At 30.2% G+C, this 19,335-nt stretch overlaps 1 protein-coding gene across 1 annotated transcript; it reads right to left on the reverse strand.

Annotated features, from left to right (window-relative positions):
- Positions 1 to 111: 111 nt before the first annotated feature.
- Positions 112 to 18,919, reverse strand: LOC110020323 (DEAD-box ATP-dependent RNA helicase 41). Its single transcript, XM_020718385.1, has 5 exons — positions 18,731 to 18,919; positions 18,562 to 18,636; positions 9,978 to 10,248; positions 1,522 to 1,903; positions 112 to 1,419 (listed from the first exon to the last, which is right to left on the reverse strand). Exons 3-5 carry the CDS (start codon positions 10,045 to 10,047, stop codon positions 261 to 263), a joined length of 1,611 nt encoding a protein of 536 aa, XP_020574044.1. The 5' UTR covers positions 10,048 to 10,248; positions 18,562 to 18,636; positions 18,731 to 18,919; the 3' UTR covers positions 112 to 260.
- Positions 18,920 to 19,335: the final 416 nt, after the last annotated feature.

Genomic DNA, 19,335 nt, shown 5'->3' on the forward strand with positions numbered 1-19,335 from the left:
ATAACTACTATGGCAAATTTTGGAGCATCATTTCAAGCTTAATATTTCTCGTTCATAAATCACTAGAAGGCATCACATTATGTGTATATATATATATATATATTTCACCAATAAAAACCAACACAATTTACCCCAACTTAAAAGTCGATTCATGAATAATACAAACATAACCAGAATGTACTAAAAGCGTACCTGGCGAGTCTATATAAAGAATCATAAAATTTCTACACATATTTCTATAGTTAAACACGAATAAAGTCTTACGCACCAAATTTTCTCTTCTTTCGTTGCCTTGCGTGTGAGTATCCACCCATCACATACTGTGAATTGGAAAGCTCCCTTGGAATAGCAGCTCCAACAGATTTCAAATTATGAAAAAGCTCCTGAAAAAGTTTCTTATCATCAGCATTAATAAACACAATTGCAGTTCCATCTTCTCCCATGCTTGAAGCCCTTCCAACCTGATGAACATATTCCTTCATAGAAGTCGGCATATCGAATATTATGACCTGTCGAACCTTTAATAGATCGATTCCTCGCCCCAGAATACCCGTGGAGACCAAAATGGAGACTTCCCCTGTAAGAAACTGCCTCAAAACCTCTCTTCTTTCACTCATAGCCTTCTCTCCATGAATAGAAAGAGCTTTCAGGCCAGTAGTACCAGTAATTGCCTCAGATAAGAGATCAGCTCCTAGTCTGGAAGCCACAAAGACAACCATAGGAGGCTTGAAGTGCTTTTCGCTAGTTAAAATCTCAAAAAGCTTCTTTTTCTTAATCTTGGATTCAATCCAAATCACAATTTGTTTCACAGAATTGGTCGCCATGTTCGGACTCCCGGCTGACACACAGGTTAAGTTTTTCGTCATCAAGTTTGCCATCTTCTCTACCTCATGAGAGATTGTCGCGGAAACCATCAACAACTGAGGATGTGAAAGCGCTTTGAAAATCCGCATCACCGGGTCTCGAAAGCCTCGCTGCAGCATGCAGTCTACTTCATCCAAAACAAGCATGTGAACTTCATTGAGCTCGATGTCGTGCTTACTGAGGAGATCGATCAGCCTACCGGGCGTGCCAATGATTAATTCGACGCCTTTTTGCATACGATGAAGTTGCGAAGCCATCGCATCTCCACCAACCACGAGAGCCGTCTTAAAAGGTAAACCCTTTGCGAGTATTTTAGCTTGATCTTCCACCTGAATGCAGAGCTCTCTTGTCGGTGCGAGAATCATCGCTAATGGCTTTCTCTCGCTGGGAAGAAGGTGTTGAAGTCGGATGTGAGAACAACGTGAAATGATGGGAATGAGAAAAGATGCAGTTTTGCCAGAACCCGTGTCTGCAGAAATAATTAAGTTTCTATTAAGCAGTGCGGCAGGGATGGCTTGCATTTGAATGGGCGAAGGTAACCCGTAGCCGGCGTTCCCAAGATTTTCTTCAAGTTTTTTTGGAAGATTGCAGGATGAGAAAGACAATATGGGACCAGGAACAATTTGAATGGGCGAAGGTAACCCGTAGCCGGCGTTCTCAAGATTTTCTTCAAGTTTTTTTGGAAGATTGCACGATGAGAAAGACAATATGGGACCAGGAACGGACTCTCCCCAGACAGAAATTCCGAGTTTTGCCCTTAAAGATTCAATCTGATTGATATTCAGAGATTCTGCGGAAGATCTATCATCCCTGACATAAAAGCACTCATCACTTGCAGGTACTTTTGCAATACTGATTTTTAAGGTTGGTTTTTCATCATTTTTAATCTTTGATAGAAGAATTTGCTTGCATTCCTTGCTGCATATGTCGTCATCAGTTTCATCACATATATATTCTCCATAACGTCCACAATTAACACAGCGGGGTTCGCCAAAAAGGGCTTCTCTCTGATCTTTGCATCTTTCCTTAACCGGGCCATCTGTGATATGACAAACTAGTTAATTATAATGTATTAACCATCAGAATTATTTCAGTAATTTTCTGAATTTAAAAGGATGAGAGGAAAACAGTATGCTACGGATGTAGAGGATGTCCTACTGAACAATTCTCTCAAAGATTAACAGAGGCAGCACACAATTATTATGTATTTACATACATCACACCTAAATTTTTATATTTACATAGCACTTTGGTTCTTTAAACCTATACATGAAAAAATGTATTTTGTTTTTAAAAAGTGATAAAGGTGCTTAATGTGATATTAAAGATTTTAGTGCTATGTGTGTAAATATGAAAGCTTATATGTGAGATATATAGATACATAAGAACTGAGTGCAATGAATGTAATAATGCCCAAAACAAAATAATTGTAATGCCCTTAAGAGTTGGAAATTTACAAAAAAATGAACAAAATCTGAATCTTTTTAAGCATCATATACTGTTATTGCAATAGTTTGTGAGTGATGGGGTTGCAAAATGACTCTCTCTGATCTTGTCTGCCACTGGAGCTACCCCAACAAAAACATAGCAAGAAAATTTAAACCAAAAAATGAATGCAATTCAGTTGTTTTTGTCCCGGAAACTTAGCTCATCAAGGGCACACGTGTTCGAACATCCAAACAAACTAATTCATAAATTCAAATATTAATGTACTTGAAAAAAATTAATCGTCAATTTTTACATATATTGTAGAACCTACACTGATTAATCATGAATTTATGTGAAAAACAGAATAGAATAGATAGGTGGTAGGACCATTACATTAAGGTAAATTTACAAACATACCACTAAATTCCTATGTATTTACATATCTAACACCTAAACTTCAACACCTAAACTTCTAACACCTAAACTTCAATTTTTACATATATGTCACCTAACCTATGCATGAAAATGTGAATTTCATTTTTTAAAAGTTTAAAAGGTGGTATTTTTTATGTGAAATGAAAAACTATGGCAGAAATGTAAAAAGTAAAGTTTAAGTGTGAGATATGTAAATAATAAGAATCGGATGGTATGCATAAATGCCTCAAAATTTTATCCTAAGGGAAGGCAATGCTTCCAAATATTTATTGCAATATGTATGTAAGACATCTAAATGCGCTCTAAATGTTTGCTTTAAGAAGAAAGCATGATGAGGTGAGAATGAAAGTAAGTAAAAAAAAAACCTACAGCCGAAATAAATTAGCACACTACAGAGCAATCCTCCAAAAAACTCCTCCCCACACCATTAATATCAATCATCTCTTAGCAAGATGGATCTATATATATCAAATGATTCGATATTGGATAATGACAGGTTTTCATTGTTGTTTCGGTAATAAGTCATACATCAGCACCTTAGTTCAAGCCCTTCATAACATGATGATTACCACAGATAATGTAGAAAATAAAAATAAAATTTGAAGCAAAAGGCAGACAAGAACAGAGCTATTAAAATGTAAATTTAAATTTTTATCTTCTCCAAATCATTGATGCTTGCCCCCATAACTATTGAAACTTGGTTAGGATTTTACCCCCATTGGATTCAAAATTGATAATGATATATCTGATTTTATAACTTTCTATCCTGAACGTATTTCAAAAACAAAGAGATACACGGTGAAATGATTAAGCTAGAACTTAAAGGGAGATGGTGAAAGTTTAGTCTACCAAAAGCATTAAAACAAATAACAATTGTTCCATTACCATTATCTTCCTAGATAAATATAATATACGCAGTCAATGTGCGTACCATGGCAGCAAGTAAGTTCATGATTTTTAAGAGAATTTTGAAGACATTTAGCATTCCAATTTCATTAAATTTCTCCATAAAATAACATAGGAAGATAGTGGTAACGCATACATCTAAAATAATGCTAAATCATACATGATGCTCTAAAATATTCCATTATTTTATTTCACAGTAATCGAATATTCATATTATTGCAACTTGAGGCATAATTGGTGTATTAAATAATCTATATGTTCGTGAACTTTGAATATGCCATAAATTTATAGTTGGAATTAGCAAAAACAATAATCGTCCTTCTAGCTGAGGGAAGAATAAGGAAATTTGATATTCGGCACTATATGTAAGAACTTATCATTCTAATTTGCTAATTCTTTATATAGAGAAAATTCTGATGCAAATCAGGAGATTCCAAATTCCTACTTGCATTTCCGCGCACAACCGAGACATAATTCCAGTTACCCTCTTATTTTTCCCGTGAGCATTCAATTTTAACATTTTTGGGATACATAGCAATCGAGACATTGTTCTTACATAACCAGCACCTTATTTCATCCATTTTTCAAATTCTCACTCAAATATAAAAATTCAACATAAAACCCCAACCCATATTTTTCAATTTTATCAAAATCCCAATGATTGATAGATTTTACCTTTTATTTCCTGAATAATTCAACAACGTTTTGCACGCGGGATTATGATTTTGTCTAGTTTGACGGATATTGGCTTCCTTTTTGTGGAGTGAATCATTTTTTTTTTCTCAGATTCTTGGTAATTTCAGATTTTGACAACCATTTAATCATCAGTTGAATTATGGAGCCAATAAAGTGTATGTTTTGAAGGCAAGGTTATCTTTTTCAATTTTATCAAATTCTCAATGATTGATGAAATTATGCCTATATTTCCTAAATCATTTTCATTTTGCATTAAAAATGATTTGTCTGTTTAATCATAAATGTGAAAATTAGAAGGCAAAGTTATCTTTACATTTTCAATTTAAATGGTCATGTTGCATTGATTTATGTAGCTTATAATATGAACAATCATTTTTGCTTTAAATAATTGCTTTGTTTGAAGAAACATTTGCATGTGTTCTTTATAATGGGTGGTGGTATAAGAAGAAAAGGTCCAACTTGAAAATATGGGACTCAAGTTGAAGTGTTAGGAGAAAGTGCAAAGAAAAGATATGCTTGAAATAAAAATTTTGTGACAAGTGAATTACTGGTGGTATTAAGAGACTTCAAGATCACTTGGCTTGCACACATGTAAGTATTAGAGCATGAGAGAGTGTCAAATGAAGTCAAAAAAGAATGTCTTGAATTTTTTTTTTAAAAAAGTCACTTTAAAAGAAACAAAGCAAAGAAACATAGAAAAAATGATTAGGAATAATTCATACTTTGGCTCCCAATATGATGATTACAACAGTGGAAGTCATTTGCTTTCTTCTAATAGAAGAACTCAAGGACCAATGGATGGATTTGTTGTGAATGTAGATAAAGATGACAATATTGACTCTCAAACAATTCCTTCTCCTTCTTCAACAAAATAGCATAGAAATAGAGTGCTTAGATATTGAAGGTGTTTTTATGAGAATGGAATCTCATTAATATGATTAGAAGACTTTCATGGATCAACATGTTTCATTCTATTAAAAATTAAGGGAGAGGGCTATAACTTCCTATTTGCATGAGATGCTAACTTGAATGTTGGATTAAGAGGTTAGAACTACGACAAGAATGGTAGATGAAGTGAAATAGACATAGGTTGAGATAGATGTTACTATAATATCATATGGTTGGTTTGATATCAGACAAAAAAGTATTATAAGTTTTCTTATTAACAAACCTTATGGAATGGTATTTTTGAAATATATTGATGCATCGGTCTTTGTAAAAGATATACAATTGCTATTTAAAATGCTTGATGGAATTGTTAAAAAAGTTGGGGAGAGTATGGTTGTTCAAGTTATTACAAATAACGCAAGTGCTTATAAAGGTGATGGAAGGATGTTAATGAATAAAAGAAAGCATTTACTAAACTCCTTGTGTTGCTCATTGTCTTGATTTAATACTTGAAAAATTGGAATAATTGTTGTAACAAAATCTCTTTTGCTTAAAACAAAGACAGTAAGTAAATTTATTTACAACCATTCCAGGGTATCGGGCAAAAAAATTCACAGATAAAAAATTATCCAACCAACAATTACAAGATTTGTCACGACTAATTTGACTTTGCACACATTTAAAAAGTTCTAGCAACCTTTGGAGGTTATGTTTGCTTATGAATAATGGGATAAAAGTTCATGGGCAAAAAAATAAGAGGAAAGCAAGTGAAGAAGAGTATTATGAGAGATGAGTCATTTTGGTGCAATATTAATTATGCTTTGAAAACTACTGCGCTTTTAGTGAAAGTATTATGAATGGTTGATGGTGAGAGGGGTCCTCCCACGGAATTTTTTTATGAAGCTATGAACAAAAAAAATGAGAAATAACAAAAGATTTAGAATGACAAGAAGCAGCTTACAAGGAAATATGGGAAATCATTGACGACAAATGAGATTGTCAACTCCATCAACGTTTAAATACTATTGCATATTATTTGAATCCTCGATTTCATTACGACAATGACTTTTATATTCAAAAAGAGATTAGTGCAAGTTTATATAAATACATGTATACTACTGTCCCTGAGTTTGATTATCTTAAAGCGAATGATGAACTTGAAGATTTTCATTAAAAAAATGGAATGTTTGGATTTAGAGAAGCTCAAGCCTGCTACAAGACACGCTCACATGGTAAATATCATTTATCTATAATTTTAAATCTAGGCTTATCATTTACATATAAAGTTATTATCTTAATATATATAGCTAATTTTATTTAATCTTATGCTAGAAAATTAGTGAACACAATTCGGAGATGATGTGTCTGAACTCAAAACATTTGCCGTGAAAGTTATTAGTCTTATTCGGCTTCAACATGTGAGCATAATTGGAGCGTATTCAATTCACTGCATACAAAGAGAAGAAATTGATTGGCTGCAGGTAGAATGAACAAATTTGTTTATGTTATACTCAATAAAAAATTAAATGATAGACACTTGAAGCCGCAACATCTAAAAAATTATAGTGATGGAATAGATCATTTGATTATTGATGATATTATGTCTAATGATAAAAGCGGTCATAGAGATATTAAGTTGGGAGCAACTTCTACTTCACAATCATTTAAAAGAAAAAAGTAAAATGGAGTTGGAGCTTCAAAAAAATCTCAAGGTAATTATGTAATTAAAGTATAATTGATTACTTTGTTGTGTTACTAATTTATTATTTTATTTAAAATTATATTGAATTCAATGTTATATGATGTAGGGAGTAAAATGAAATATATGATGATTGAAGAAGATTTGAAGATGATGATAACACATAATTCGAAGAACATAGAGTTATTACATATGATCATTCTTCCGAAGATGATAAAAATGATGATGATATCGCTATAGATTCTGATTCTTGTAGCAAATTTTAAGTTTAATGTTTAAAGCTTATTTCAATTTTTTACAATTTTGTTTTATATTTGAGATTTGGGAAACTATATGCATGTGTTATTAAGTGAACTGGCGAAGTTTATTAGCATATTTAAATTATAAGTTTACTGATCAAGATTTGTGGCTTTTTACATGTCATACATATGAATTAGTTTAATTTTATGAGTTTTTTCTATTCTTTTTTTCTTCTATTTTTGAGGGTTACGCCTCGCCTTGAAAGAAAACGTCTTGATTCTCGATTTTGGCTCTAAAGCCTTATTGCAAATGGATCAATGCACTTGATGAACACTCTGAGCTCGACTCACCTTTTAATATTAATTAATTATTATAATATATATATATATATATGTATATATATATATCACATAATTAACGTTAATTATATAATATTATATATCTTTAATTTTTTCCTCATCTATAGATCGTGATTCACTTAAAACACAATAGATTCAGGCCTTCAACCACTCTTCTCTTTTCACAATTCTGCCTTATTCACGCCCTTTTCTTCTCATTCACAGTTTCCAAAAATCTTCTTTTGCCTTTGCCCAAATTACAAATGATATAAGTGATTAAAAATTAATACATTTATAATTAAAATATATGACTTAAGTTTTATTATTATTAACTATAACAAACTATTTAGATTAATAATAGTTAGTATATAAATAAATCAACTTCTAGTTCTCATTTTTTCTTATATTCACAACACACACACACATCTATACACTATTTTTTAATGGTTGTTTGGCTACAAGTAGCATTTAACAAATCCTGCAAATTCAAATTTGGTAAATCTTGTGGTGGTTAAATTCTAAAAATTGTTTGACATGAGAGAAGTTAAAATCGAATTAAATCCATCGAATTTGTTTTGCAATTTATTTCAAAATTTAAGTCTATCAATACAATTATGAATATAATATTACTTATTAATGACAAAATCATTAAGACTAATTTAATTTTGTTTATCTATTTTTATTATTTTTTATGGTGTTTATGATCAATTAATTATTCACTAGGTATATAATTTATTTTTAAAAATTCAGTTAAACTAATTTATAATTTGTTAATAATTTAATAATTATTAATTACTCATTTATTAAGTTAATTAATCATTAATTAAAAAATTATTCAACTAATCAAATATTAATAAGTTGATTGAATTTCTCGTCCATAACAATATACACATTCCAAGTAAATGAATGTTAGAAATTATAATATATTTTTCCTCGACGAAATTGATGAGTTCTTTTTTTATTGACTTTTTTAGTTATATTAAATCAGCTTATTTTTAATGAGATAAAAGTGATGCAATCATTTTGAGGATTTGTCATGAGTTTGTTTCACACAAAATACTTCTTATTCAATAATATTCATAACTTTTTAGCTTTAATTTTTTTCAAATTATTTAAGATATAATTAATAAATATGCTGACTAATTTAATGCAATTCATTCTTACTTTTTTTTTTATTTTAATGAACTAATTTACTAGTACATACTTAGAATATTTGACTGCAAGAAAGCTTATTTGCAAAGTATATATTTTATTATTTAAATTGTATAAAATAATAACATAACAACTCAAAATTTATTTAATTGCTTATTTATTTAGGGTTTAGGTGAAACTGTTTGTTGACCCTGACACTAGTTTGAATTTTTAACTTGTTTATTAACACATTTAAACGTTCATTCAATTAACATAAATAAATAAAGTATAAATCAACTTCGAGAATTAAAAATTTTACACAAGCCAATCTTGAACATACATGTGAAGCTTGGCTCAAGCTTTAGCCAAACATAAATAACTTAGAATATTAGCAAGTCAATTCTATTTACGATATACTCAGCTCGACTCGACTCAATTATAGCCCTACTATTTAGGATAGATTAACATGAAAATTATTCAAATTAAAGCTAAATCCTACTGCTTATGTGCTAGTTACCCTGCATGGGGGTCACTGCTTTGTTTGTCTATTCAGGTGAATTCTAACTTCTGTGTATTTTGCATATTTTGATTGCTTCAGACCGACCATTTTATATCTATTAAAGTAACCTGATACTTGTACAAAAAATTGCTTTGCTTTTGACCGAAATTATTTTTCCAGTAAACCAAGCAATGTAGTTGGACCTCCTATAATATGGTTGAGAACTAGTCAAAAGACCAAGAAAATCGCACGTGAATTTAGCTATTAAAAAAGAAAGCATGACAAATCTGTTACTACAATCCAAAGAATGGGAACAAATTATACCCAAGGAAAATTTCCATACATGCACACAATTCTTATCCTTCAACATATTAACACCTAAAGTTTGAACATTACATTTATGAGATTTTGTTATTAAAACCTATGCAGAAAAATGTGTATCTCACTTTTAAAAAGTATTTGATAGTGGTATTTTTATGGATTATCAAAAATTTGAGTGTTTTGTATAAACATGTAAGTTTAGGTGTTAGATATGTAAATATATAAGAATTGTATGGTATGTTGTATGTATGTAAATGCCCTGATGACTAAATCATGTATAAAACTATTCTAGAGATTGCTCATGAACTTGAATGTTAGAAAGGGTTACCGGAAATCAATGTTCTTCATATGGAGAAACTTTGATTATGCCCCCATCTTAACAAGATGGAAAAAGATGTGAAGTTATATATGAGCAAGTAACTGGCCGGTAGGCATAACCATAACATAATGGGAGGAACTAGGAAGCCGTTGAAAATAACCAAAAAATGAAATTATTAACCAGATATAAATTAAGAAACAGACGTTATCGTACCTGTGTCTTCCTCATTTGTGTCAAAGGTACCAAAAGATTGAAGAATCAACTGTGTCTTTTCAGCATTCATTTCTTTGGAGAAAAAAGGTGAGTAGAGAGTTCAGCCACAAATAGTTTTGAGGGCTGGTGCTTACAAGGGAATGTACGTTTTAATGTCCAATTAAGTTTAAAAAAAAAATTCTTCCTTTATATACTGATATTCTTAACCTCAACAGCTAAGTTCTTTTCTTCAGTTAAACTTTTTCCTCTTTCCAATCTGCGAACTACCTGCCTTTTTTTCCATTCAAATAAAGAAGAATAGGTTAGGAATAATGAACAAGAAGAATACATATAAATTAAGGGAAGGTGAGGGGTTAATGTTTTTTTTATATGTGGAGATAATTAAAAATTAGATACTTTAAATAAAGAAAAAAAAAATATTAGATCACAATATATTAGTAAAATTGTAATAATTGATAGATAAAAATTAAAAATAGTTTAAGTGAATAGATTGTTAGAAGGATTGACCCAAATAAATACAATGCAAATTTCCATAAAATATGACCTAGGTTATCCCAATCAATTTTGAAAGATTGTATCCAAGAGAAATTCCCTCTTGATTGACTCGGAGTATGCCCGAAGTATCATCTCAATGAGAAGTGTGTAGGTCCTCAAAAAGATCTTGATCACATTCGATAATTTTTAAGCTTGAGGTTTCTCTCAGGAGTAAAATACCATAATAAAGGCTTCATTTTTAAATTTCACTTGCACAAGGCTTTTAACATAATTTAAACTTCAAATTGATAAAAAAACTACTAAAATTTCAAATAAAAAATACTAAAATTCGGAGTATGCCCGAAGTATCACAGCAAAGTTTATATTGCATACTTCTTCCTTGTGTCGCATCAAAGCATCGTGTGCTCAATCAAAGCTCAAAGCAAAATCCTTGTTCAAATTTTCTGGTCTGGTTCAGCACCTACAATAATAACTATGCACAAATGTCCTTCTCTTCACTATTTCTCACAGACATTAAGTCATTCATTGATTTTCCATTCTCTCTAGTCAAAACTAATTACTTCTTGGTGATATTTCTCTAAAAACTCTGGTTCAAAAGCTTATTCACAATAATATTTATCGCCTCCTTATCTTCACTCTCTTATTTTATGTTGACTCTACATTTCGATACCTAGATTGTCAAACAATCTCAAGGAGTATATTTCTAATTTTCAAGTTTCCTTATATCATTGCATTATTCATATCTTTTTTTAATTGGATTTCAAATAGCTGAAAACTACTATTATTGAATGTACTCTTATATTTGATGTAAATTATTATTTAATGTTGTTTAAATTTGGTTCAGTAACTATTGTGTCGCCTCATTACTGAGGATTGATATAAAAGAACCCTTATATGTCACACCATACAAAGTGCTCAGAAAATATTGTGTGAGTGCGAATTCTAAATCAATATTTCAATAACTTAAATAAGGCATTTAGGTATTTGAAAGGTAATTTTTGTAATAGTTTACATTTTATTGGTTTTCCTATATAAATTGAAGGTCCTAATCTATATTACACGGATATGGACACAAGACACGTCTATTATTGAAAATATATGATATAAACACACAATTATACTAAATATTATTAAAAAATATAGATATAAAGTATAAAATATAAAGAATAATACAAAAAACAAAACTAAAAAAAATAATAGCATTAATTTTCAAAAATTAAAAGCTTGTTAGGCCATCACTTTTATTTTATGTTTTAGTTGATCTAATACACACACACATGTTTTTAAATTAATCAAATTATATTTTAAAAAAATCAAAACATATAAAAAATATTTTGAGTGTCATTAAAAACAACTACCTCAACCAAATATGTTTTAATTTAAATCAAAACATAAAAAAGAAAAAGAAAAAATAAAAGTGATCCCAAAAGGTCCCTAAGATATTCATAAATAATTGTTTAGTTTATGACATAGCAAAAATAAACATAAATTATCTTGGATTACATCAAGATTTAAGTTATGTAAATCAATTATTCATTAAATGGAAAAAAAAAAAGAATCATCAACTTCTTTGGCACTAAATTCTTATATATTTGCATATCTAACACTTAAATTTTGATTTTTATATTTGTCACTCGAAACTTTCATATCGCATCTACTATACCACAATTTTCAATTTAAAAAAAAAAAACTCACCATTTATTTTACACACACACACACACACACACTCACACACACACACACACACACACACACACACACACACACACACACACACACACACACACACACACACACACACACACACACACACACACACACACACACACACACACACACACACACACACACACACACACACACACACACACACACACACACACACACACATATATATATACATAGGTGGCATATATGTGAAAATTAATTTTTTTGTGGTAGAAACGTAAATTCAAAAAAATTGAGTTGCATGCATGTAAATCAATCTTAAATTTTATATATATTTTTTAGTTTGTCATAAAAAATTTCATAAATTTAAATTAATTAATATAGGACAAGTGTGCCACATTTTTTTAAAATATTAATTAAATTGGACATCTTTATGTCTTGCCGGAGCCATGTCCATGTCTGACACTAAACGACTTTTTGATTTGAAGAATTTGTGCATCAAAGGTAGTAACCATGCAAAAAAGATCATTGATTCGAATAAAATTAAATCAACTACCAATCATGTCCTCTTCTTCGATGGAATCACTCTATCCTGAAATTTTGTGAAGTTGGTCTTGATTGCAATGTCTACGATGGAGGGACAACTAATTAAATTTTAGCCAAAACTAGCAATTATTTACAATGGTTTATAGATTTCTTAATGTGCATTCCCATGATAAAGACAACATGCAGCATGCAGCATGCCTACAATTTTGTAATGATTAATCTACAGCTCTAGTATTCAATAAGAAAAATTTTTAATTATAAAATAGAGCATCTAATGGAAACAAAAAAATTAATTAAAGTATAATTTTATTGTAAAATAAAAAAAAACCTCCTTTTGGCAGTACTATCAGTCTAAAAATTTAATTGCTAAAAACCAAATCATGCAACTCTCATAGTACGTTGAGGGTGTTCATTTGACAACTTATGGATTAGTTATTTCACTTAATGTTGCCAAAGCATGTTTGCAAGGTTAAATTTATTTTTAAATAATTTTTTTCACAAAAGGCTTGATGACAAAGGTAGAATGATATGCTAAGAAAAAAATAATTTATAAAGAAACAATGTATAATTAAAGCCTAGCAACTCAAAATCACTTTCATTGATCTTTTTTGTTGATAATCTAAATCAATTTTGCCCTTAAATTCCCTTATCCATAGTGATGTTTCCCTTAACATCGTGCTTACCTATGTCTCACTCAATTGCAATAAACCTAGCACAAACTGCTAAACTATTGTTTTTTATAAGAAAATAAAATTGTCAAAATAATTTGTAAATTAAATTAAGTTATTTATTTTAAAAGGGAGGGGAAATTATAGCTACCCTTAGGTGCTGATTGGCTACAAGAATTGAGCAAAATTTATGTAGAATTTAACCTAAATCCTGCCAAACAGCAAAGTTGTAACTTTAAATCTTATGGAATCTTAAAACATAAATTATACATTCTATTTTGTTGAACTGCAATAACAATTATATTTTAAATAATATAATTAAGATAATAATGTATTGAGTTTTTTTTTTTTTTAGAAGACGTTAAATTTAGGTGATGTTTAGTTGCAACTTGTAATAAGTAGGATTTAACTCAAATAAGATTGTAAAAAATTTGTAAACTCGGATTTAATAAACATAATCACCTCTAACGACATAACTAAACTGAAATCTTAGTCCAATTAACTACAATATCAATCAAACTAAGATTTCAAAGTTAACGAGAAATATTAATTTCAAATTAATGTAATTACAAAAGTTTCTTAATTAAAAAAAAATAAATTATATTATCTTCTTCTTAATCCGAGCTTGACAATACTAGATTCATATGTAAATGATACTCATCATCTAATACTTCATTAATTGTCATCACTTCCAACATAATCATGCATAATTACTAAACACTTTACTTCAAAGTTTATGGCATGCCTCAACCCTTAATCACAAGAAGAATGTGGAAGTAATGATGACGATGATAACTGAAACGAAAGCAGTGCTACCTTAACCACGTTGCCCAGATTCCAAGAAACACGCATACTGGCAACGAAATAAATCCAACAATGTCATTTCTCTTCTTCAATGAATACCTAGTTAAACCCTAATTTGCCCACAACGAAATTCAGAACTTTTCTTCCCGAATCAACACATTTGAAACTCTTTTTTCTGTTGTTCTTATGCACGGGGCTTATTCATTACCGACTCAGATTTTACTGCTTTTTTTTTTTGCTTTTCTTGTCTCTACTTTTTCTGCAACTTAAATCTAGATGGCTTATGGGAAATCCGAGAAAAAGATAACAAAGACATGATTACATACAGGCTACCCAAAACATTGATATTCACAAATTAGTCACTCAAATAATTTCTTTGAATTACCTATGTATTTACGTTTGCCACAATCAAACTATTGATAATTTAATAAAATTGAAAAATAAGAGTTGAAGTTTTCCATAAATTTTGATAATTGAGTGAGAATTTGAAAAATGGACAAAAGAGAGTGGTTGATTTATAAATTGAAAGTTTTGAGTGGTCTAGAAGCATTTGAAACTCTCTTTTTTGTTGTTTTTATGCACGGAACTTCTCATTACTGACTCAGATTTCACTGCTCTTTTTTCGCTTCTCTTGTCTCTGTTTTTTCTGCAACTTAAACGTGGATGGCTTCTGGGAAATCCGAGAAAAAGATAACAAAGGCATGATTACATACAGGCTACCCAAAGCATTGATATTCACAAATTAGTCGCCCAAATAATTTCTTTGAATAACCTGTGTATTTATGCTTGCCACAATCAAAATATTGATAATTTAATAAAATTGAAAAATATGAGTTGAAGTTTTACCATAAATTTTGATAATTGAGTGAGAATTTGAAAGATAAACAAAAGAGAGTGGTTGATTTATAAATTGAAACTTTTGAGTGTGGAGGGGGGACCAATTTACATCTGAACCACTCAAAACTTTCAATTTACAAATTAACCACCCCCTTTTGTCTAATTTCAAATTCTCACTCAATTATCATAATTTATTGTAAAATTTCAACCCATATTTTTCATTTTTATCAAATCATCAATAGTTTGATCATGCCAAGCGTAAATACATAGATTATTCAAAAAAATATTTGAATAGATAATTTATAAATATCAATGTTTTTGGTAGTTTGTATGTAATTGTATATTTTTTATCTTTTTTCGAGTTTCCCAAAAGTCATCCAAGTTTAAGTCGCAGAAAAAGCAAAGACAAGATAAACGAAAGAAGAGCTGTTAAATTTGAGTCGGTAACGAGTAAGCTCCGTGCATAACAACAGCATAAAGGGGAGTTTTAGATTCGTTGATTCGAAAAGATGTTAAAGTTTGTTGTGGGCGAATCAGGTTTTAACTATGTATTATTGAAGAAGAGAAATGACATTGTTAGGTTTATTTCATCACCATTAGTGCGTGAGTTTCTTGGAATCAAGACGACGCGGCCAAGTAGCGCTGCTTTCACTTTAGCTATCATCGTCACCATTTACTTCCACCTTCTTCGTCTTGTGATTAGGGGCTAAGATATGTCTGAAACTTTGAAGTAAAGTGATTAGTAATTATGCATGATTACGTTGGAAGTAAAGACAATTAATCAAGGATTAGGTGATGGGTGGGTAGTATTTACATATGAATTTAGTATTCTCAAGCTCAAATTGTGAAAAAAGATAACAAAATTTATTTTCTTTGAATTGAGAATTTTTTGTGATTGCCTTAATTTGAAATTAATATTTCTTTTTAATTAATTTTTTTTGTTTTGAAATCTTAGTTTTATTGACATTGTACCCATTTGGGCTTAAAAGTTCAGTATTGTTATGCTGTTGAGGAGATTATATTTATTCAATTTGAATTTACAATTTTTTTAAAATCTTATGAGCTAAATCCTACTTACAACCAAGCAACACCCAAATCTAACACGTCTACTAAATTTTAAAAAGTGCCTCAAAACATTATTATCTTAATCATATTCTTCAAAAATATAATCGTTATTGCACTTAAAGTATAATCTATGATTTAAGATTTCTTAGGATTTAAAGTTACATTTTTGTTTTTTGGCATGATTTAGGTTAATATCTGCTTACATTTTGCTTGAATCTTGCAAGCAAACAATGCTTGAGGGTACTCATAACTTCCCCTCCATTTTAAAATAAATAATTTAATTTGATTTACAAATTGGTTTATCACTTTTATTTTCTTATAAAAAGATAATAGTTTAGCGGTTCATGCTAAGTTTAATCCAACTGGGTGAGGCGAGGCATGGATAAGCACAATTTTACTCAACTGGGTGAGGCGAGTCACGGGTAAGCACGACGTTAAGGGAAACATCGCAGCGTATAGAGGAATTCAATTACCAAAGTGATTTAGATTACAGCAAAAAAATCAATGAAAATGATTTTGAGTTGCTAGGTTTTAATCGAACATTGGTATTTTCTTTATAAATAATTTCTTTCTTGGCATGTGATCCTCGCTTTGTCATCAAACATTTTGTTAAAAAAATATTTAAAGACAAGTTTAACCTTGTAAATATAATTTGGCAACATTAAATGCAATAACAAATCCATAAATTATCAAAATATACCTCAACGTACGGAAGGGGATTTTTTTTTTTAAAGTGTTATGGGAATTGCAAGTTTAGGTTTTTAGCGATAAAAATTTTAGGCTGCTATTACTGTCAAAAAGGATGTTTTTTTCTAATTTTACAAATAAAATGATACTTTAATTGCTTTTATCCTTCCATTAGATGCGCTATTTTTTAATAAAAAAATTATCTTATTGAATACTAGAGTGGTAGATTGATCGTTACAAAATTCTAGGCAAGCAAAATGTTGTCTTTATCATGGGAATGCACATTAAAAAATCAGTAAGTCATTGTACATAATTGCTAGTTTTGTCTGATGTGTTATTAGTTGATTCTCCATTGTAGACAATGCAATCAATGGCTGCTTCACAAATTTTTAGGAAATGACAATTCCACCCAAGAAAAAGACATAATTAGTAGTTGATTTAATTTCACCAGCTCTTAACTATTTGTGAATGTACTCTCTAAACATTTTTTTTTCTCCAAAGAAAACAATGTTCGGAAGAAAGAGTTGGTTCTTCAATCTTTTGGTACCGTTGACACAAAATAAGGAGATGCAGGTATAATAAAACAAGTTTTTAAATTTATATTTGGTTAATAATTTCTTCATTTTTTTGGTTATTTTCAATGGCTTCCTCCGATTATGTTGTGGTTATGCCTACCTGTCAGTTACTTGCTCATATTTAACTTCACAACTTTTTCCATCATGTTAGGATGAGGGTATAATCATAGTTTCTCCATACGAAGAATATTAATGTCTTGTAACCCTTTCTAAAATTCAAGTTCATGAGTTTTCTCTAGAATAGTTTTATACATGATTCAGTTATCGGGCCATTTATGTACATACAATACAATTCTTATATATTTACATATCAACACCTAAACTTTCATATTAATATACATAACACTAAAATCTTTGACATCAAATCAAAAATACCACTATCATTTACTTTTAAAAAGTGAAATACACATTTTCATGCATAGGTTTTTATAACAAAATTTCTTAAAGGTAAATATCAAACTTTAGTATTAATATGTACAAGGATAAGAATTGTGTGATATGTATGTAAATTTTCCTTAGTTATAATTTGTTCCCAATCTTATATATTTACTTATCTAACATCAAAACTTCAATTTTTACATACATGTCACCTTGCCCATGCATAAAAATGTGTATTCCCCTTTTATAAGTTAAAATAGTGATATTTTTTTTATGTGATAGGAAAGATTTAGGTGGTTTAAATGTTAAAAAGTAAAGTTTAGATGTTAGATATGTAAATACATAGGAATTGGGTAGTATGTATATACATGCCAAAAATTTTATTAGAATATCACTGCCCTAAATTTTTCCTTTATAAAAGTCATCAAAACTTAACAAAAACATCAATAAGGAACTGTTTGGCTGCATATAGGATAAGACATAAGAACTCTCATAAATCAAATCTTAAAAAATATAGAGGATTAAAATTTAAAAAGTATTTAGCATGGCAGCTGTCAAATGTGGTTAAATCATGATATATAGTTAAGTGAATTGTTTCGAGATATAAGATTATTGGGGGAGATATTCTTGAATCCCATTAAATCCTGTGAATGATGTGATTAACAAAACCATGAATTACGGAGCTGAAAATTCTGTCTGGCGGAAATAAGCCAAATCTTCCTTAAATTCTGCCTAACACAGGATACCAAACAGCCCCTAAAACACAAATGATATATAACAATCATGAAAACTACCAATTAAAATATAAAGTAGCTTTTTTCGTTCGCTGAATTATGGGACTAAAGAGGTGGAAATGCTTACAGTAGAAAACAAACCCTAGTGCGCCTTCCTCCTCTGGTTTTGCTTATCAGTCGCTAACCGATAGATCCAATAAACCTAACCAGAAAACATAATGTACAATTACAATATCAAAATGAGCTCTAGATCAGTGCGGATGAGAAGAAGATCGGATAATGAAGGTGATCGTTACCAGCGCCAATACGTGGGCAGCTATGAGAAAGACAACAAGGAGTGGAACGAGATCCAGGATCCATGGCCGAGGAATTGGCTGGACGTCTCTCGAAACCATGCCCGCAGAGAGCTACGGAGGGAGATCGAAGTGAGGGTTTTTAAAAAATTTCTCTCGGGGACAGAAATCGATCGTGAGGGATTTGAAAAGAAAGCGGATCCAATGTAATTAGACATCGAACTCCAAAAGTTTGTTTTATTTATTCATTATCACATTTTAACAGTTAAATTTATATTTTTATCTATAAGTAAAATGTTATTTGGGTAAGAATGTAACTTTAGATGTGAGATAATAAATTCATAAAAATTAGTTGCTATGTATGCTATTTTTTCTAAAAATTATATTTCTAATACTTAATAAGTAACAAATAAATAAATAAACGTTTCAAAATAGCTCGTTTTGCGCAAATAACTAGTGTTCGGCTCGTTTTGCGCAACTCGTTTTGCGCAAATAACTAGTGTTCGGCTCGTTATGTAGCTCGTGTTTGATTTGTTCGATATCAGCCCAGAACTTATATTATACCGAACAACCGGAGATGGAAAACAACTACAAAACCCAACCGGTGT

Source organism: Phalaenopsis equestris, unplaced genomic scaffold (genome assembly GCF_001263595.1).
Source record: "Phalaenopsis equestris unplaced genomic scaffold, ASM126359v1 Scaffold000094, whole genome shotgun sequence".
NCBI lineage: Eukaryota > Viridiplantae > Streptophyta > Magnoliopsida > Asparagales > Orchidaceae > Phalaenopsis > Phalaenopsis equestris.